General features: G+C 35.9%; 1 protein-coding gene across 1 annotated transcript in view; it reads left to right on the top strand.

The window, feature by feature from the left end:
• Positions 1–22,842, top strand: part of LOC104162478 (chromodomain-helicase-DNA-binding protein 9-like) — a 91,783-nt gene that overhangs the window by 2,787 nt on the left and 66,154 nt on the right. The window contains 1 exon segment of the mRNA XM_009701210.1: positions 7,514–9,116. Within this exon segment, the coding sequence (XP_009699512.1) occupies positions 7,680–9,116 (1,437 nt within the window). The 5' untranslated portion in view covers positions 7,514–7,679.

The raw sequence follows: 22,842 nt of genomic DNA, 5'->3' as shown, positions 1-22,842 counted from the left end.
TTTGGTGTGGTTTTGCTCTGTTCAGTTAAGCAAAGCTGTCCCATTCACAGTGAAGGCAAACATCTTTGAGAATGGTAGAAATTTGTCTTCGATTGCATTGGAAGATGGATTTTCCTTCCAGGTGAAATGTTATTTGTCATGTTGGTTGACTTGAACTTTTATGAATGACCGTAACAATTGACAGTTACTGAATATTATTTTTTTTTGTTCTATAAACCATTAATATTTATTTCCCAGAGGCTACCTGTGAGAAAGGAGGAGAGGTGGTAGAAGGGAGTTTGTGTGTGTCTGGAGAGTAGAAGAGGGGAAACAGTTACATGAGGTGTTTGGTGCAAGCAAAACCAGTGTAGGTAGGAGAACAGAGTACTCTGAATTAGTATGACAAGCACACATAAACCAGTTTGCTCCAGCTTTATGCTCTTACTCAGAGTTGGAACTATGGACTGGAACCTAGTCTTGAGAATTTAATTTAAGACCGTCAGTTTCAAATCTTTCTCTTCCTAATCTTCAAATCAAAATACAAGGTACTTGAGTTATCTTCTGAGTATTTAGCATGACGGCTGTGAACTCTGTAGCAGAATAGAATTCTAAATGAAACTGATACGTTAGGGTATTATTTTACCCAAGGGATGCCTCATTACTCAAAAATAATTGTAAATGCATACCAATGAAAAGCAATTTTAAAATAAAATAATGCATATTTATATATATTATTGGATGTGTATTTTTTTGTTTAATGAAACAAGCTACCCAAACAAGTTTTCGTCCAATTTTAATGATATCAGTAAGAGAAAATGCATCTTTTCAATCCATATTTAGCTATAGATACCATGGCACACTTGTACAAAGACTTATTCCTTTCTGTTAGGGAATAAAACAGTTCATCTCTACTAAATGTCCAAATGTTCTTTTTTTAATCTTCTACATTTCTGACATTTTGAGGAAATTGTGCTGTCCCTCTGTGCATTTTAAATTTAACATGTACATTGATCTTTATAATAGATCATGATTTATATTGGTGCATCAGTGGAAAGTAACTTCTGTATTTAATTTACTGCAGCTTTTTCGATTCAGACAAAGCTTTAGTTATAATTAAATCTGACAAATAACGATAGTGTAATTGTCTTTTTTTTAATATTGGAGAGGGAATGTCGCTTTCATTTCTGAATATTATGTAGAAGTGATCAGTTTTTTGAGTATCTCTTTATTAACATGCTGTATTGTCTACCTCTTTTGACAGTGTTCCATCTGCTAATAGATGGGCAAATCATATGAAGCCACAAATCTGTCATGCTGTTGTATGCTACACAGAACTTAGAAAATATAACAATTTTTTCAGCATTTTTGGCAGATCTGTTGTTTGGAAGCAAGTCTGTTATGCCTGGTTGCATTGCTTTCCTGAAGAGGGAAAAAACAAACCAAAAAAGTCCCCCAAACCAAAAAAGACGAAAAAAACTAACTAAAAAAACAAAACCAAAAAAAACCAACAAAAAACCCAACTCATTTTGTATGCATATAATCTAAAAGTCTTCCCTAGTTATGACTATATGTGTTTATCCCTTCTATGTCCTTTACCTGTAGTCTGGATTTCTGTTATGTCATGCTTTTATGACTTCAGTTTTAATTCCTTCTGTCTGCTAACTTGTCCTTAGTGTCTTTCTGAGGTAGCTTCTGTGATTTGTCTGGATAGCCATTGTTTCAACTTCCTTTCTGAAAAATGGCCATCAAAGTCAGTGACCTCCTCTTATCGATGGTGCTGTCACACATCAGTCATGGGAAGCTGTGATACTTAGTCTATCAATGTATAAAAGTATGGGTATCATGGTAATATGCTGAATCTTTACCTGATTTACTTCTAACTAGAGTGCTTGTTTTATGTTGTGACTTGATCAAAAGTAATCGAAAATGCAGTTAATGAAATAAAACACATCAGTAGTTTTTATTATCTTGTATTTTACTGCTACTCTAACTTTATTTTTTTGAAAGCAAAATTTAATGTCTTTGTTCCTTTCTATTTTCTTATGCATTCATTCCTTTTTGATGTATTCTGTAAAATAAATCTTTCTTTTCTCTGGTCTTTAAAACTTGTACCATTCTCTTCGTTTCTGCTCTTGCTTGTTTCTGTAACTACAGCTTGTCTGTTTACAGCTCAGATCTAGCGCTAACTTAGTCTAAAAGGGGATCATCTCTTTGAGACTTTCAAGCTGTCTATTTCTTCTTCCTTTCTTTCTGACCTGACGGATAACTGAAATGGACAAAGTTTCTCTCCCCCCTGCAAGGAGTTGCGTTAACCATGTTAACTTGAAACCTCAGTTTCCTAACCTGGCTCTGGTATTGATTCGTTCGTGTTGCACACACACTTAAGGGAAGGAATCAAACTGAGCTGAGTGCAGCCAATTTCATTTCTAGGTGGTTTTGAATATACTAAGTAAAATTTGAAAAAGATCTTGAAGTTAAAAAAAGTTAACATTACAGTAGTAGCCCATGAGAGCTGCTTTTGCAGATTAAGAGGAGCAACAATAGTGCCTTGATTTATATTCTGTAACTGAAAAGATAGTTTTAGACTGTACAGAATACAACATTGTTTTTTATTGAAAAACATGGGTTATGCAGAAATTAGTATTTTTTCATTCACTTGGACATGTAAGATTATTTTAATACCACTTTTCCTGTTCTAATACTTTGATTTAAATCGTTAATTAAAAATAAATCTCTTAATGTCAAGAACTAGTAGATTAAAGAAAGTACAGGTATTCAGTTTAATGAGTAGTGATCAGATTAAAAAAAAAAAAACACAAAAAAACCCAAAAAAAACCAAGAACTGGGAGATATTTCTGTTCTGATTCAGGTATGTTTGCAGAATAACTGCATACTTCTTGGAGAAAATGCTGTGTTTCATGCGAGACACCGAATGATCTGAAAAAATTTACTGTTTAAATTCTAGATGCCTTAGCATATCTGAAGATGGCAAATCTTGAAATGTGTTTCAGCTTAACTTTGGGGGATACTGTTGATGTTTCCTGGTAATTAAATTTATAGAACTTCATGTTATTTAAAAAAATACACTTTTTTTTTCAGAATACTGAGTCTAATGTATGATTTTGTTACATAGCTGTTAGACAGTAGTTACTATGTAGTAGTAGCAGTCATTCCTGTTGCTTAGTTTTCTGCATAGAACCAGCTTGATTGGTACAAAGTTGAGCATTTAAAATACAAAGGGAGAAACTAAATACTAATAAGAAACATTGCTGAATGCCTCTGGGTTCCTTTATATTTAAAAAACCAAAACCCACTGCAGAAAATTCTAAATTTACCGAATGTCTTATAGCTGGTAAATATTATTGAAGCAATTCTAGCTGATAGGGGGCGGTAACTTCTCAAATTCGAGTAAGACAACTGTAGTCTCCCAATTGCTCTGTCAGGTTGTAGCTCTGTTGTGGTGCCTGTTTTACTGTCTAGAATCGGTCCAAGCAGTTCTTAGACATTGAAGTTGTAGAAGGTTCTTGGAAACTTTAAGCTGGGTAAAGATTAACATTACATCAGTATACAGTAATGGTAGAGAAATTAGACATACAAAGTATTAGAATTAATTTAGTTTTTACAAGAAATGTAACTTCATCACATATTCTCAATGTAAGAGGGCACAAAATGTCAAATTGTATTTACTAAAAGAAATCAAACTTTAGGTTGCTGTAAAATCAAGTTAGTTACCACAACAGTGGTTGCTTGTGGTGAAATAGTTTTGACAAAACAAAGATTTTCTTTAAGGAAGAAGGAAGATCTCTTTTTTCCTTTTTTTTTTTTTTTTTTTTTTTTTTTTAAAACCCATTCTGCTGCTTTTGCTGTAGTTTACTGCTTTGACTAGGGATTCAAAACTAGTTTCCCCATTCTGATTAAAATGTAGCTCCAATAGGAGCTTATCTTCCATAAGAGGTGTTGTAGAACTGGTACTATGAAACACTGGCTGCCATTACATTGTTAAAATTGTAGTTGTCAAATCCAATAGATGAAAGTCTTCAAAATGTTTATTTCCTTGAATTCTTTTCTGCCAGCTGAAGGTAAAAGCATGTCCAAAGTTTGAATTGGTATCACAGATCTGTTTGGGGAAGGAGGTGCTTGGATAAAAGCGTGTTAAAACATAATTGTGGCTGCCAGAATCTTCTATATAAGAGGAAGTAAGGACATAGAGAAGAGAATCACTTAGAGAAAACATTTTAAAAGTTTTCATGTCAGAACTTTTTTGCTTCATTAAGTTGGATGTGAGGAGGTAGGGGGAGTTTTTTAAGGAAGGGACAGAAAAATAGTACTTTGGCAACTAAGTTCAGAAAAATGTAACAATTTGCCTTCATATGCCTTCACAATTTGCAAGCTGAGCATCTAATGTTTTCATATTCAAGTATAGCAGAGAGAAACAAATGACAATTGCTCAATAAATTTGGAAGATGACTTTGTGTGAAAGGCTAGTTTCTTCAAATCGGATATTCTTGAATTTCCAGATTACACTTTTCTTTGGGCTGAAAGAAGATGATGGATTTTGTAGACACTGAACAAAAAGACTGGGGGTGAAAGTACTTCTCTGGTCAAAAGCCAGGGTATCTCTGTAAGAGTTGTGTTCAGGCTATCTACAGCAGTATCCTTTCCAAAAGAGGTTTGGGTTGGTTGTTTTTTTTCCCAACTTCATGCTCCCCTCTTTGCAGAGAAACTTACTTTATAATACATTTTTGTTGGTCTAATTAGCCTGGAGAGGTTGCTTATGTATCTAGCCTTCAGATTTCTCAGTTTAGAAGTTCATCTGTGCTACCCATCTTGCTTGGATCCTTGAAGTGAAGCTGACATCTTCAGGTTATGTTTCCTTTTTATGCCTGCTAAAATTTATTTGTTTTATAAAGCCTTTGCATTTTAAACAGAGAATTTGTATTATTTGCATCTTATTTCTTCCCTTTTTTTTTCCTTATGCTGAAAGAAAGTAGGAAAAACTAAGATGAAAAGTGTTTGTTGGGTTTAGAGCAAAGCAGCAAGTTTCTGTGAGACAAGCTTAGAGTTAGTGTCACAGCTGACGCAACTGCAGTGATGCCAGCTGTTATGCATGCATTTTTCCTAGTTTTTACTGTAAAGGTACTCAGTCAGTAAAACATGAAGAGATTGTCTGGTATGTGTTTTTATCAATAAGTGGTTGTTTTATGCCTGTTCGATAGTTCTAGGCTACTATGCAATTAAACTCAAGAGCATGTATAGTAATTATTACCATAGAGTAGCTGGCCTATATGCCACTTACCCTATGTAGAAAGAAAAAAAAAATATTTTTGCATCCTATTGTAACTGTATTGCTAAAGATGGAAGAAATGCCTCTTTTCTTCTATTTTTTTCAAGTTAGCCCAAATTGAATAGCCTTCCTTACAAATCACAGTGAGATACAGTTATCTCTGGGCATAGCCAATGAGCAGTATGCAGCCTGCTGAGCTGTTTATACTCCGTCTCAATGTGTAAACTGTTGTTGATACTGTTAAAACCTCAAATTTGAAGCCTGTGAAGTCCTTGATAGCCTGGAACATGACATTTTATACATGGCTATCATAATTTCCATCTATCTTTCCCCAGATGGAGGTTTCTTTAATTAGATCATTTGTTCTGTCTAGGATATTCTTTCCTTGTATTAATCTGACTTGGTTGTCTTGTTTTAGCTAAAATAGCTCTCCATCGACTTATCTTTTGAGTTGAAATATTGTAAGATGAGAGTTGATTATATTAGAAATGCTGCAAAAACCTAAAACTATGCCACATCATCTGCCTGGATCCTGATTGGTTTATCATCTGTTGGAAGGTGTTTGATACAAGGGAAGTCATCATTCTGTTGCTTTTAATCATAAGCAGACTACTTAACCAGTGTTAGAAGGTAATGGGGTCTCATTTATGGTAGTGCTTCCTTTAACTTGGGACTTCAGCAATTCCTAACTTTAAGCAGTAAGTTGTACATGTATCATCTGGAATCTGTGGCTGCTTAGCAATGCTAAGCTGTCACCTTCCTAAGCTTCTGTGCCTTTTTTATAGCATGCTTGTTCTCTATGCTCATAGTAATTAACACTCATAGCAATCCATACGTGATTTCACCAATTGGTGTCTTTCAGTGTGATACAGGATCCATCTATCCTTTTTCTGTGTACACCAGAAGTTTTATATACCCAAACCCTCAACACGGTTTATTAATTTAGGTTAGGCTTTATTCTGACTGTGGTCACACCACTTTCAGTGGATTAGGAGTATAAGCAGAACAGGTGTTTTCATCAGCGTGTCAAAGACATCTTTGTACTTAATAGGTTCAACTTGAACCTTGTCCATCAGAGAATATTTCAGATTTCCAGAGTGTCCATTTCTGGAAGGATCCTATACTCATTTTATTCTTAGGAGAATTCATTGATGAAGAATTGCAATTGAAACGGAGGAGGAGAGCATGAAGTTGAGCTGTAGTAGTAGGGTCAGGGATTAAAAGCTGAGGCTGTTTTCTTTCCTTTTTCCGTTAGAGTAATTAGATATATGTATTGATAGGATAAAAGAATGATTATTCCATGAAGATGCTAATTTAAAGTGATTGCTCCTCTGTTCTAGAGACTTACTGGTTATCTGGGGAGGTAAATTATCACAGAGACAGATTTTCATTCATTTCCCATTCTGTTTGATTACACTATGGATGTGCAAGTTTTTAGGCTAAAGGTAAACTAACCTTCCTTTTCAGCTGCTCCTGCCTGAAATCCCTGATTGCAAACTAATTCATTGGTGATCACTCAGTGATATTATGAATAAAAAAACACACTTGTTTCAATACGAGATAAGTGTGTAAACTCTGTTGTTGAACCAAAGGTACTTCTTTTCCTGCGTTTATCTTTTACTATATCACGGTATTCATCCTCTTGTCTTTCCTTTAAATAAGAGCTCTCTTATGTCTTTAAGTGAGATGAAGTATAGTTTTTTCAGAACCTTGCTTAATGCAACTTAAATGAGAAAGCCGAGATACTCTGTTTCTTCTTACTGAAGTCAAGGTAGCTTTGGTTTTAAATGTAGTTTATAACCTCACAAGTTTCTTGTTTAAACATACGGAATTATTGTGTGCATTTTAGGTATTATATGATGTCTTTCTACAAACAAGTTTTAATTCTGGACTACTAAAAAACACAATTCTGTTACAATTTGGTAGTTTTAATGAAAATGGCAAAGGAGAATCTGAAATTGTGCTTAGGTAGTAGAGCAAACTGAATGAAAAAAACAAAGCTACTAAATTTAACACATCAAATATTACTTTAATTACATAAGGCACAAAGCCAATAAATGCCGCACAGGGCATCAAGTATAAGCAAAAATAACTTCATTGATTTGGTGTTTAACGAAACTGTAACATTATGACCGAAATACCAAAAATCTGTAAAAGTGTTGGGGACGGGAAGGAGCAATGAGGAGAGTCATAAAAGTAATTTCTCTCCTTTTTTTTTATTTTTTTTTTTTTTTTTCCCCTCTCCCATAGGATGCTTTAACACTTTAAGACGAATGTTTCATCAGAAGCACTAATGGAAGTTGGCATGCCTTGGATAAGGTGGTGACCGCTGGATGTCATTTGTTTCTGTTCACTGCAGAGAGCCAAAATTGACTCCATTTGGAGTTGAGAGAAAAAGCAGTACAGACCTATCAAGATGACTGATCCTATGATGGATTTTTTTGATGATGCCAATCTTTTTAGTGAGACCTTAGAAGGTTTGTCAGATGATGCCTTTGTTCAACCTGGACCTGTTTCACTTGTTGATGAATTGAATTTGGGTGCAGAATTTGAACCTTTGCACATAGACTCATTGAACCATGTGCAAGATGCTCAAAATCAACAAAAGATAAGTGAGTTTGATCAGCTCAATCAGTATGATTCACTGAAACTTCACTCAGTAAATCAGTCTTTTAATAGCTCAGCTGATAACGTCTTATCACCACACTCTCAGTTCAATTGTTCACCAGTTCATGCGCAAAACCAGTCTAATGGGATGTTTCCAGATGTGGCTGATGGTAGTCCTATGTGGGGTCATCAAACTGCCACCACTGTTTCGAATCAAAATGGGTCCCCCTTTCACCAAGGACATTCTCAGTCTATGCAGCAAAACAAAAGCTTTGTAGCACACCATGACTTTGCCTTATTTCAGGCTAATGAACCGCAGCATCAGTGTGCCTCGCTGCGATCACAACAAAGCAGAAACAACACGGGGCAAGATGCTCTGAGTCAGCCAAAAGACTTCATGGAAGTTAACGTGTCTACTTCTCTCAGAGTCAGTGTTAACCACCCACCTCCAGTTTCTAATCCATCAACTTCACAGCAGCCTCTGTCTGTTCAACAGTTTTCTCAAACTGCAAGTGCTTCAATACACTTCTGTGGGAATCAAGAAGGAAATTTTGGTGGACAGTCCCCAACTATTACTCCATGTTCTGTCAATAATAGCCAACGATTTTCATCTCCTTATTCTTACTCTAATAACCACGTTTCTCCTACAAGCCTTCTTCAGTCTACAACAGCTCTTTCTACTAGCCAGCAGACACATTCTATCTCCGACTTCACTGGAAGCGATGCCTTTACATCTCAAACAGGGACCAAGCAAGAAACAACTGAGCACATGTTGAATCCTAATACACCTTTGAATTCAAATAGTTTTCAAATGTTGCATTCTGCGCATCCTCAGGGCAACTTTAGTAGTTCAAAACTTTCTCCTGTAAATATTAATTTTCCAGCTTCTACTGGTTCTGCTTCTCAGATAAGCCATTTCGCTGACCCTATTGAAAGCAATGGTTTTACATCTTTAGATGAGAACTTACTTCATCAAGTTGAATCTCATAATGAACCATTTACAGGACTTGACCCAGATGACCTCCTTCAGGAAGACCTTCTGCCACAGTTCGATGATTCTGCATTTGTTCAGGATAGCACAAGCCATGTTTTAGAGCATGATCTAGAACACCATATAACCTCACAGCCAGTAACACAGTCATCTGATCTTGTTCGGGCACAGTCTCAAAGTCAGATCCATCCTTGGCATTCTTCAGTTTCTAATCAGCATCTGCAAGACAGAAGTCGCGTAACCTTACAGGGACAGGTATGTGGGGATTTGGGGGTGGAGGTTTCAGCTGTTTGATTTGGTTGATCTGGTGAAATGAAGAATAGTGATTGGTGCTTGTGCCAAAGCATGATAACTGAAATCTCTGAGCTGCTGTTATTTGACTCTGAAGAAGTCTAAATAACAGCTAGTTTAGGGGGCAAAAAAACCCACCTGTTGATGCAGACCTTGCTTTTTCCTGTTGTTTTCTTACAATTGCAGAAAACAAGATTTATATGACCTCAAAGAGTTATTCCGAGAAAATGGTGCCGGTCCTTCTGCTGCTTATATCCTAAGTACAGCAGAGAAAATTGGTTGTTTTATGATTTTGGTGCAAATATAATGGCTTATTGTCTTTTAAAGTACTTAGAGCAATGTATTTTTAAGAGTTTTAATAAGGCTTGTGTGGCTGATTTCCTGCAAGAATTGCACTGATTTTGTTGTTACTTCGTCCTTTGCTTGGTATCTTTGTGCTCATGCCCATTGGCTAAAGTTAAAAACTTTTTTGTTGTTGTTTTTGATGGGATTAGTAATAATAGAAAACACATAAAAGGCTATGCCTGTGTTTGATTTTGTTACCTTTGGCTAAACCAAAAAACTTTGCAGTTGTAGTGTAACCTGCACATCTACTGCAAGTACTCAAGTCCTCTGCATGGAAGACAAGAAAGCTTGAAAATTGCATTGTACTTTTTTAATGGTATACAAGAGAAACGAACTTTGCAGAAATTGCTTTTGATATTATCTGAGAGAAAATAAAATTGTTTGAGCATTGAAGAGTTCAGAAAGACAATCCTTCAGCGCGTTTCTTATGAGTGCTTACTCATGTGTAATGTAGTGAATTGAGATATTAAGTCCTTTTTTTTAATGCTGACTTCTATCTTCATCTTTATCATCATCTTTTCTTTTATAGGAAGTAAGTAAGTGTCAATGAATTGAAAAATAGACTGGTGCTTCTGGTTTCCTTTGGTCTGTTATGAGAGTAGCTGAGCTTTTCAAAAACAAACAAAACAGGGCAAGTAAAGTTGTTTTTTCACAACACTGTGACCAGCAAAATCGTATTTTTATTACAGCTACTAGAAGCCTCAGCATATGTGAGGTTCTTGCAGATATTTCAGCTTAAAAAAATCCGAAATCAAAAGAAAGTACATCTTGAATATAGAGGAGACTTAATAAGCAAAGGCACAATTAATTATTCTTTCATCTTTTAAAAGTTATCAATCTATAAAGCTGTTGCTGTGGTTTTGGAGACTGGTTTAGTGGCTTTCCTTGTTAATGCTTGAAGAGTGGTTATCAGTGATTGCATTACCTGTAAGTTACTACCTTAATATTATTACAGTTTGGCTCTGCTTGGTAGCTTCTAGTCCAAATTTGATTTGACAGGAATGTCTGAAACTACTTCAATTAGATGGTCTGGCAGAAGGAGCTGTAGCTTCTATATGATAAATGCGCATATTCAGCTGCCATTGCTGGTTATCTGTTGAAATCCATGTACATGTGAACAGCAAAAATCGGAATTTTTATTTTATTTTAAACTCCTTTTTTAAATTCCAGTAGGAATTTAGCTTGTATTTGGGAAAGGGAATATAAATGTTTTTCTAATTTTCAATCTGTGCATTTCAGGTTATCTGTTGAAATCCATGTACATGTGAACAGCAAAAATCGGAATTTTTATTTTATTTTATACTCCTTTTTTAAATTCCAGTAGGAATTTAGCTTGTATTTGGGAAAGGAGAGGGAATATAAATGTTTTTCTAATTTTCGATCTGTGCATTTCAAAATAGAGGCAACTTCAAATAGATACATGCAAACATCTTTAAGAGGCTGTAATAACTATATTAGTTCTCTGTGTTCTTGCTACCAGTATTCTCTCTACCTTAGAACATAGAATGGTGTCTTACTGAAGAAAAAAAAAAAAGTATTGGGAAGGAAGGAACTTAATTACTCTTGCTTCTACTTAGTTTGGAGGACACAGGCCTGTGAAGGCACTGTAACACCTTTTTTTTTTTTTCCCCTCCTTTAATTTTATGTCATTAGTGTAGAGATAAGGGTTTAACGCATTTAATCTTTGGTCTTGGTTCAGTAGATTGCTTCTCTATTACAACTTCTGCTTATGTTTATGGAGTGTGTAATTGTCAGTTCCTACTAGTGAAACTTTTTTTCTGTAAAATTGTGGTGTGATGTTGATAGAACCTGTATACAGCTGTGTATTTGAGATTAGCTTGATTAACTGAATGATGCAGTAGATGCAATCTGTTGGTTTTGATTAAGAATGTCTTATTTTTAGGTCGGGGAGGGGGAAGAAGAGGGCACAGCCCAAGTAGCTACTCTTGTCAATTATCTCAATAACCTAAAGATGTGTGGTATAGTAGCTACCAGTGAAAAGTGATCCTTTTTTTTTTACTGTGTGTACAGTATTGCAGAGGGAGAAGCGCCCGAGTTCCCCGCCAGGAAGCCGAATAGCAGAACCCAGCATTGCGGACAGTAGCGTTGAGGCTGTTGGTCTCCCATGAGCATACTTGGGGTGAAGGGTGAAGAGGAAGTGGATTCCAGGAAAAATGGGGGTGATGAGAAAGCCAGGGGCTGGTATCATTTGTGAGGAGTATGTGGGATACAAGCCAGGTGGTGAAAAGTAGGTCTAAAAAAACTTTCGGGTACTGTGACTTCTCTGTTGTATGCATCAGAGCCTTTTAAGATTTGCTTCTATCTTGCTGATGTCAATTTTAATGCTTTTTTTTGTAACTAGGAGTAGAGGGAAAGTTCTGAGAACTGTGGAGAGTGTTTAGGATTTTGAGGGTTTGGTTTTGGTTTTTACTATGGTGTGAAAACAAAGCAACTTGACAGTATTTAAACTTTTTTTACATTTTTCCCCTGGAATTTTGAAATGAAATGGCCAGAAAACAGATGGTTACAAAACTGCCTGGTTTGGTTTTTAGTATTTCAGAATATGCAATAAATTGTATAAATTGGGTTCTGACCTTGAGTTTATCTAATGGGACAGATGTTTAATGTTTCCTTCAGAAACTAGTTGCGAAGCGGTAGCTGTCAAACTATTGTGAGGAATGTATTGATGGGGGAGTGACAGAAGCAAACAATGTAGAAGCCTCTTCAAGTAGGTGGTGTATGTAATATGAATAGTAAGAGAAAAGTACAGCAATTACTGAAGTTAAGTGTTTCAGATCTGTCTTTTGTCTGATTACAGTTCTAAGAGGGTTTTAGTTCTAATTCTCGCTTCTACTCTTTGATTGCTTTGTAGAATTCAAAGTTCAAGATTAGTTTGTTCTGTTTGAGCTTTTTACAAATACGTGTTTAACCAGAGAGGAAAAAGGTGGGGTAAGGGATGAGGAGAGAATATTGGTCTGTCTTAAACGGGTTGTGATTAGGATAGGAGTTGGGTGGGAAGAGATTTTGATAACTTTCATATGTAATAGTTAAGGTGAAATGTTTCTTGTTTAACAAGACAATGTTTTATACTGGCTTTTGTACACATTGCGGAAACAATTACTAGTGGATTTAATTATTTTCATCATTTTTAGTTTGCTAATGATTAAGATTTTTTCAGAAAGGAAAGCTTTCTATTTCATGAAATAGTTAATGAACTGCAGCTATTGGAATGGACTCCACATGAGACAACCAAAGGCCTTTTAACTACAGTTATGCTGAGGTTATTTAAAATTAAGAAAGAATATTGAATACTTGTTTCATTACTTGAAAGCGAGCATACTTACCACATTTTTACTTGTACAGCTATTCTTTTGGTAGAAGTTAATTCAAAAATTAATACAATCTGTTCAGCATAGTAATGCTGCAGAATTAAAAACAATTTAGAATGTCTTATGCTGCTATTATACTTTCTATGCCTGCTGTAATTAGATTATAATTGTAAATAAATTGTACCTCTTATTTTACATCATGCATTTTTCATCAGAGTTAGTTTGAGAACAGAAAGTAAAATGGAGAGATGCACTGAAGATTCATGTAGCCTCAGCTTTGACTAATATAACACTTCATAGAATCATAGAATCATTTGGGCTGGAAGGGACCTTTAGAGGTCATCTAGTCCAACCCCCCTGCAGTGAGCAGGGACATCTCCAACTAGATAAGGTTGCTCAGAGCCCCATCCAGCCTGACCTTGAATGCCTCCGGGGATGGGGCTTCCACCACCTCTCCGGGCAACCTGTTCCAGTGCTTCACCACCCTCATTGTAAAGAATTTTTTCCTTATGTCAAGTCTAAATCTACCCTCTTTTAGTTTAAAACCATTACCCCTTGTCCTGTCACAGCAGACCCTGCTAAAAAGTCTGTCACCATCTCTCATATAGGCCCCCTTCAGGTATTGGAAGGCCGCAATGAGGTCACCTCGAAGCCTTCTCTTCTCCAGGCTGAACAACCCCAACTCTCTCAGCCTGTCTTCATAGGAGGGGTGCTGCAGCCCTTGGATCATTTTTGTTTCCCTCCTCTGGACCTTCCAAGAGGTCCATGTCTTTCCTGTGCTGAGGGCTCCAGAGCTGGATGCAATACTGCAGGTGAGGTCTCACCAGGGCGGAGTAGAGGGGCAGAATTACCTCCCTCGACCTGCTGGCCACACTTCTCTTGATGCAGCCCAGCATGCGGTTGGCCTTCTGAGCTGCGACCTTCTGACCTTTTAACTCCACTTAAAACTGTTTTGAGTTTGCTGAAGCTAAATAATCTGTTTGCTTTTCATAAAGTTGAAAAAAGATGACAAAAATGTAGGCTTCAACATTCAGTTCTGCATGTTTAGAAGGAAAAGGAAGTCGGAAAGATAATGTGAAGTATAAACTGTCCTAAGAAAAGTTTACAGCCATCCCACTGTGTATGTTATTTTGTAATATGTGTGTTAATCTGTGCTGGCTACATACATGAAAGCAGAATAATTGAGATTAAACTGGAAAATAATATTCCATTCATAACCTTGAGTGCTATAGGACAAGGTGGTAGTCTAGTTCTTAAAGCAGGTGAATCTTTTTTTCCCCTTTTGTGACTAAAAGTTTGGCACCTAACTTGATGATTCAGTATATTCGTGAATTCCGGTATCTCGTATATGACTTATTTTGTAAAAACTGGCTTGAAACGTGCGAGTGCTTTTACGTTTGTAAGCACCAGCTTTCCTACCACTTGTTTTATAGCCACAGGTGCCACTATGTTTTTGGAGAGAAGTTGTCTTGCTCTTGGTGAAAGTTTAGCAAAGAAAGTCTGAACACCGTAGATGATTGCTTGGTTGGTGGTGTACCCTGGGACATCTGTGTGTATCAGAATGGCATAACCTCATACAGGAGCGTGTCATCAGAGATGTAACTAAGTTTTACCTGATCCAAGTCCAGGTTTATGTGCTGCTGAGATGCATGCCCTGAATAGTCACAGGCCTTTCACCTCTGACTGTGTTAGCAGATGCCTCCCTTTGATATCAACTCTTAAATTCATTGTAGACAAGTATCCCTTGGATTATTCTACTGGTAAACCTCTTACTCTGCTGTTGGTTGCTGTTCTACTTGTATGTGAAATCTTGCACTGAAAAGTTTTTATGAGAGAAATATATAGTAAGCAGTGATGTGTTTTCTTGGCTAGTAATGGGAGGTACAAGCAGCCAATTACTTGATACGTGCAGTTACGGAAGATGTATAAAAGTCAAGGATATATTATTTGTCAGAGTGTATTTCTTAGATTCTGTATAGTTTAATTTTAAGTGAGCCTGTAATGAGAAATATATTAAAGTAATGAACTGATCATACTACGTACAAATTCTTTGTAGAAGAGACTGGCTCTTTTGCATAGTAAGTTTATATGTTATGGCTCCTAAGTGTTGTTACAAGATTCTAAAATTATGATCCTGTTATATATATTGCTTGTGAAGCAGTGGATGACGGTTTTCAGTGGGACTGTGCGTAATAAAATACGTTTCTCAAAAGTTGCCCTGTTTTGCATCATCTGAAAACTGAAATCTAGACATCTGTTCCAGTAAGCATTTGTGTGTGGCATTAAGAACCATATCTTGTAATCTTGAAATGTAAAAAAACCACACCCCACCCCCCCAAAAAAAAAACAACCCCCAAACCAAAAGAGCCCTAAAACCTTGTTCTTTTCCCTAAAATGCTTAATAGTGCTGATCTAGCTTGCATTAAGCATATCCACTATATTTATATTGTTCTTGTTCCTTTAATTATGGTTAATTTTATTGGCAGTGCTAGCTTAACAGTTGGACTTAAAGGCCTTTTCCAACCTAAACGATTCTATGATCATATTAACAAATGTAAATCTTTGTCTGAACTTTCCTTTTAAACATTTCTAGGAGTTGTATCCTCTGGTTTTAGTTCATGCGCTTAAAGAACAATTTTCAACTTCCTTGGAAGAGCTTTAGAAATTCTCTACCGCAGTGAGGCAGCAGAATTCAGTTGTCATCTCCCAGCACCTACTAGGTTTATCATGTATGTATAACTAATGAAAGTAATCCCTCCACTGACCTTCTTTGTACTGTATTATGCAGCTTTTTTGGCTTTCTTTCTATGATTTTCAGAAAGGCCTGCAAAAATAGGGGGGAGTTAAAGTGGTGAAGCTGTGTCAAATGCACAGAGTTAATGAGAGGAATAGGGCAACATCTTTGAGCTTGAGGAGTGCGGTTCCTGGAATGAACTAAGGCTCTTAAACTGTAGCTGTATATAATACATTTTCATTACTATTCTGTGGCTTTTTGCCAATGATGTATTCATCATTGAAGATAGCAATATTTTGATAGCTTTATTTACAGTTGAATGTATACAAAGCATTTCCTTTTGTATATATTTTATCTAAGTTTTATATAAGCGTTTTATACATTTTATTTATTTTTTAAATGACAAATTACGTAGGTTGAGGAAAGGAACTATATGTTTGTGAGATTAGTTTGTAACACATTTATTGATTAATATTTATTATAATTTTTAATTTCTCAATTTTTCATTTGCCTTGCTTTTCCTTTCAAAATACAGCTGTATAATAAGGGAAAGACAAAAATTACTAGACTTTCAAGAACAGGGACAATGTGCCAGAGTATCTGCTTTACTATTTTAAAGGCTTTATGAGTTTGTTAGTCATTACCATCTCTAGGTAGGATTAAATTCTTTCATCATTCTTCTTTTTTTGACTCTTTTTTGCTACCACTAATGCTTTTCTTAAGTCTCTCTCAGCCTTCGTCACTTGTCAGATAATTAGGCTGTCCAATTCTTTGTGTATGTTTCCTCTTTAAAAAGAAGTACAGGCTGTTGTAATGATTGTTATAACTGAAGAATATAATTTTTCCTGAGGTGACTGCACACTCATTAAATGACTGCAATAATTGTCTTTAAAATGTGCCGAAAGAGAAGCATTTTTGTAAAAAGTAGTTAACAGATGGCAAGCATAGGAAGGAAGCTTCTGACTAGGTCAACTTACAGAAGCAATCCTACAGATATCAAGGCAAGACTAATTGACAAAAATAAGTAAAATAGATATTATTTTTTAATGATATTGCAGAATAATCTAAATAATTATTTGCAAGCAGATGTCTTGTTAACACTGAAGAACTATAAATCAATTCAGTAATGTGAGAGTACTGATATAACTGTGCAAACTTAGTGTCTGGAAGAAGTGGTAGCTAATTACTGGGAAAAGAGGAAACAAAACCCATCTTAAATTGTCTTCTAAAGATAGCAACCCATACTATAAATTATTAAAGCTGTAGTTCAATATATGCCTAAACTATAGTTAGTTTAAGGGAAAAAAAGTTGATGGAAAAAAGCTCCTATTCTTCCACTTTGTATTGTGCTAATGCAACTAATGCTGTGAACTGAACCAGGAGACTCATTCAGGTGCAGAGAAACTTTTTTTTTGTCAAGGATGTTTTTCAGGAATCAAGCTGCTGATTTAGTTCTCCTCTTAGCTGCACAGAATTGTGTACTGCAGAAACAGTGGTGGGACAGAGGAAGGAGTGGGAAGCATCCTTTTCTGCAGTAGAAGCAAAATAACTGTACATGGAGCTGCAGCCTCCGATGCAAAGAGAGTGCAAGTGGGCTCGTTGTGGCGCTATCCATTGGCACCAGTAACCATTAATCTGCTTTGTCTAACACTGTTATCTAAAGTCTGAATTTTTGAGTGGCTTCAAACATACCGTTGCCTCTAAAACTTCCAGAACAGTGCTTCATCTTGAGACATTTAGTAGAAAATCAACGCTTTATAAAGTGTTAGTGAAGTGTTATTACTGAAAGAGGAGCAGAACTTGTAAAGATGTTAACCAGTAGTATGATTTTGCAGCCAAAGAATCTGAAGTACATTTTGAATTCATGTAGCTTTTGTCCAGATGTCTGTGTGCTCTGTGCACTCAGGTTTTACAATTTCTTCTCTTCTGTTAATTCTAAATATATAGAGATCAAAATAATTTCCAGCACTTGTCCACCTAACAGCCTCCAACATCTGGAGATGTATTGTTTTCTTTATTCATTATCAGGTTAAAAAGTTTGCACAGGTTCCTGGTTACATGGATTTCCAAGATGGTGGCTGTGTTCAGGTATTGAGTGGATTGAATTTGGGATCTCTTGAGGCTAATAAATAAAAGTGAGTGGATTTCTAGGACAATGAGACTGAGAATTCTTATGTTGATTTGAGTAAGTTTGATAAATGAATCTAGGAATGTAGCTTTAGGCTAGAAGCAGTTGACAAGTCTTACATTTTTGAAAGCTGTGTAATTTGTAGTAGAGATTGATTTTTCTTTCATAAATGTGGCAGGTTTTCTTTTGTGGGGGTTATTTGGCTTGTGTTTGCACTTACTTGGGTTTTTTTGCTCCCTTGATGTCTTACTGTGAATGCTAGCATTTTAATTTATATCTTACGAAATTGTTCCCATCTTTTACATACTGCCTTCTCAGGAGTTAGTCTGTATTTGAAAGTAATTTCAATGTTAGTAGCATATCGTTTATGTGCACATAATGCTATTCAATAGCATATTGAATTGCAAACCAGAACTAGTTTCATAGATTGATAGGAAGGCCTCTTTCAAGAGATATTCATGACTTCATGATTTACTTTTAGATTATTTGTTGGAAAGAGAAGTTGGCCTTGGTGTTAAAGAAGACATGGCAAATATTTTGGTTCCAAGCATTTTCTTTTCTTACCATTTGAAACATTGTTTCAGAAAGAGAGTTCTAAGTGCTGAGTTTTTAAAATAATCTTAAGAGTAATTTTAAAAACAATTGTTTAACTGTACCATCTTTTTTACTGAGTACCACACATATAGAAGGAGAGTTCTTTAATAGTATTTTAGGCAGACTTACTAGAAAAACGTAGCTGTTGTGCTTTTCATGACTTGCAACATGGTTATGGCTTACAGTACGTGTTTTTATACTTTAGAAGGATAAGAAATAGCACTGGAAGATGCAGTACATTTCGATTGTTTTTCTTTGCTAAATCTTTGTAGCAGCTGCTCATGAGGCCCAGGTATGGCTCAGCTTGGTGTGTAAATTTTCTTGTAGCAGGAACTTTAGTTCTTGCAAGTCTTAAAAGCAGCAACCAGCTGTTACAGAACACAAGTTATCACAGGGAAGGCCGATAAATTAATTTAAGGAGCATCCAAGTGACAAAATCAGACATATGTCTTACTGTCTTTGAGTTTAGTAAGAACAATTTAAAAAAAAATACTAGGTGAATTTATTTTGATGTGTCTGTGTTGTAGCTCCTGTTTATATCATCCTATGGAGGTTCTTTGACCTGCAATTGTGGCATTATGAAATCTGATCAACTCTAGGTACTACACAAGAGCTGTGTTTTATCATGCCAGCCTGGTGTGCTTTTTGGCTTAATATAGTTTAATTGCAAATGTATACAGGCTTTGACTGATTTCAGGAGTTTTTCAGAAATGGAGACCCAACCTTGCTTGTTGAGGACAGAAGTATGAAGGTGCTCATGCTCCTGGCTGTGCTTGAGGATGTTCTTGGCAGCACACTGCGGTCACTGCTGGATGTCTACAGCAATTTCTATTGACTTTAACTCCAATAAAGACGATAAGAATTTCTCTTGTCTTGAGCTTTACACTGCGTCTAGTCCTGCCTCTTCTACTAATAGCCAGACTCAGCTGATACAAAAAATTATTGCAATGCTTATGTTTCTAGGGACCTGTCTTGCAACTTTTTGTTTGATCCCTACCAACAGTTCATGCTCCCTGCTGGGTCGGTTTGAGTTTTTTACGGTTATCCCTGTGTTTGGATGCTATGTTCTTTATCTAGAAATTTTTTAGGAGGCTTCTGGGAAAAAGCAGTTTGGGTTTTTTGCCTTTTTTTTTTTTTATTTGCCTGAAATTGAATCCTGTTGGTCCCCAGTAGTATCCTCTGACTTGTGACCTCTATTTTCAAACCATTGCCTCTTTTTGATAAATTGCTTTTCTGTAGGCATCTAGTTTTCCTCTTCAATTTGGGGGGAGGATGTTGTTCAGGAATATTTAATTGAGAAAACTAGATTCAACAGGAGTGGTTGTATTAGGCTTGCATATATGCTAAAGGACTCTTTTGTATTGGAGATTCTGGTATAGAAAGCTGTTAAAGAAGTTCATTGAAGCTGAAACGAAAAATATATAAGTTGGTTTGAATTGAAGTGGAAGGAGTATGCCCCCCTTTGATTTAAATAGAAATATGCTGTGCAGTCAGTACTGGCTTTAATGATATTAGTGACTTCGTAGCTGTTGATGTTAAAAATAAATTACTTTTCCTAATTTCTGTCAGTATATTTTAGTGTATGTTAAGTACTGATTTTTATTTTTTTTTGTCTCATTGAAATTACAGACATTGAAAAGATTTTAGTTACTTTGTTAGGTATTGAAGAATACTACAAAAAAAGCCACGTTCAAAGATCGAGTAACCTTTTAAACTTAACTGCTTGTAGCGAATAAAATTATTGTAAATAGCAATCTCACATACTAGCCTTTTTGAATATGCAATCTGTTTTGATTTAAAGATAGTTCATGATCATTATTTCCCTATTAATATGAAATCCATGTGGTTTTTTTCACATCTCTCATCTTTCACAATACTTCATCGTTCTGCCATGAACAAGCAGTGAAAATGCATAAGTTTTTAAAAAACAGACAAAAAATTAAAAAGGAGGCTGCCAATATTATCCTAGAATCATTTCCTGGTACTGACAGAGACAATGATCGGTTGCAGCATGTTGTTCCAGGAGCCTTCGTATTCTGAGTAAGCTGATTCACTTAACTTCGAAGTGATTTTGATTTTACCATTGTACTCAATGTACTAGAAAATTTGAGTAGAATTTGGCAAATTCTTCTGTTAAAACATGTTGTGGAAGAGAATCTGTCTCTGTGTTTTGTTTAATCTATGGTGGTTTCTCTGAGCTAGCCCAGCTTTCCTTTCTGTGGGTAATTGCAAAAGTGAGGCATTGAGACAAAAGGCGGGCAGGTTGGTGCTAGTTCTGCATAGTTCTTGCCTGCTTGCCCTTTGCTTGCATCACTGCAGTAGGTTAAGGGACTCCTCTAAGTAGCAAAAGAGTACAAAAAATAGACCGTGGACGGCTCTGCAGTTGACAAGCCTTCACAACTGTAAGGTCTTCTGACTCTGAGACAAAAAGCAAACGGAGAGTTTTTGAGGGGGAGAGCGTAAGGAAATAGTGACAGTAGTAAATTTTGTAAGGATGAAAGGGTTTTTGTTAATTATAAAACTGTTTTTCACAAGGCCGCTCCCATGAGAGGTGTAGAAGGAACACTTTAACTGAAATTAAGTTTTGACAAGAACAGCTACCATTAAGGTCCTGTTGCTTTGTCTTGCTAAGTAAGAGACATATGTATGCCTTGCTGGTTTCTTTAGTATGCTTGGAATAGGCATGCTAAAGTTGATCTTGGGTGTTTGGATTAAGGTGAATAAAAAGCTCCTTGTGTGTCGTTCTTTATGGAGGTAGTTTGGGCAGGTTTTTGTTTCTTGGTCTTCCTCTCTGGTTGGTAATAAAAAACATGAGAAGATTAATCTCTTGATGGCACGCAAAGGTGCCGGCCGTTTAGAACATGGGTGGGCAGGTAGCAACTTGGGAAAATGGGAAGAGGAAGGCTCTTATTTCAGTTTAATTTGGAGGTTTTTGTAATTTTATTTTCCTTTCTGCACACTTTTGCAGCCAGTTCTTTGTTGTTTTACATGAAAATCAGCAGTTTTAAGGATTTTGTCATCTTGTATAAACAATAATTTCTGTCTAAAGGTAAACAAAATTACTTGATTTAATGCTACTGGAAAAGAAAACAGTAGCTAAAACCTGAATACTTTTAAAGTAATATGGAAATTGCCTGAAGACTGTAAGTCTGAATAGACTGCTCGTGTTATTTAAACTGTTGGGTTTGTAATGAAGAGGTTTGTATGGCATGTATAGGTTACTCAAATGTTCTTTTTTCCTTAAAAATAAATAAAGTCAAAATTACAGCTGCTATTTAGAATGTAAACCTTTATGCAGCTTCTAAAATAAAACCTTTATTTAGACTCTAATGTCTATCTACTGTGTTGAAAAGATTGTCCTGTATCTTGATATTTCCCAGTGAGCTCAAACGTGAGTTTACGGTGGCAGGTAAAAAAGCTGCATGCTTGCTTCCGCCAGTTTTTAGATTTTCCTGACTGTGAAAGACTTTCTAGCTATGTAGAAAAAAATGTAGCTTTTAAAATTTTAATTTATTTAGATTTTGTGCACCTCTTTCTACCCCCTTCCCCCCTTCCAATTTGTAATGTGAGGTAATTTTATACATGCAAGTGATAGATACGGTATGTTTTCAACTGCATATAGCAATAATGGTCAAACACAATTGTGTCTTTAATTTTCACAGTGCGCGTTGCAGTTTGTATTTATTTTGGTATCAGGTCACTGACATAGATACTATTATGTTGCTATCTGGATGATAATAGCACTTGGACACTTCGGGTCAGTATTGGCATTCTGTTGTATATACAGAATATATATGTTACTTTCTTAACTGGTATGCCTTAAAGTTAGTTTATTGAACTCCTAGTCTGCATCTGCTTGATACAGTTTCACTTGATAATACTAGTGTACTAAGCTGAAGTTAGCGACACAGCTCCAGTGGATTAGTCTGAGTTTATTTGAGCTGTTATTAAAAAAAAAAAAAAAGTACTTTAAGAAAACCATAGCAGTTGCAGTGAAAAGTTCAGTATATTCTGTGTGCAACATTTCTTTCTTTTGCCTTTATTGCTGGATGGAGTATATTTCATTTCAGGTATTTTTTCGCCTTTTTTTGTTACAGATTTGAATTTATAATTCTTAGCACTCTGATTACAGGATTCCAATGTTCTGTATTTCCAAGCAAACACAAGCTTGGATTTTATTTGGCCCCTTGTTTTGCTTTTTGATCATGTTTGCAGTTTTGGAAAAGTGCTAATGCTTAACTTCCTTTTGTGACTCGTAGGGCCTTAAGGTAAGCTGCTGTATTATTATAGATTTGTTCCTTTCCAGACAGGCAGTTTTTGAAAGAATTAACTTCCTTTGTGTCAGGAAAAAAGATTACATTTCAGAAGTTTTACTTCGACCATCATATTGCAAGATTGGTTTCTGCGTTTAAACCTGAGTGTGTGAATTGTTTTACTGACTTCAGACAACCAAACAGTTGTGGATTTGACTGTCTGTTCAGGATGGGAGCTTGAGAATACCAAATAAAAAAAATACGTAGAAAATAAGCAGTAGTTTCTGAAATTGATGGTTAGGAATAG

This window comes from Cariama cristata, unplaced genomic scaffold (assembly GCF_000690535.1).
Source record: "Cariama cristata isolate BGI_N322 unplaced genomic scaffold, ASM69053v1 scaffold12585, whole genome shotgun sequence".
Taxonomy (NCBI): Eukaryota; Metazoa; Chordata; class Aves; order Cariamiformes; family Cariamidae; genus Cariama; species Cariama cristata.
Note: the sequence above shows the minus strand (reverse complement) of the source record. Positions and strands in the feature narration are given on the sequence as shown.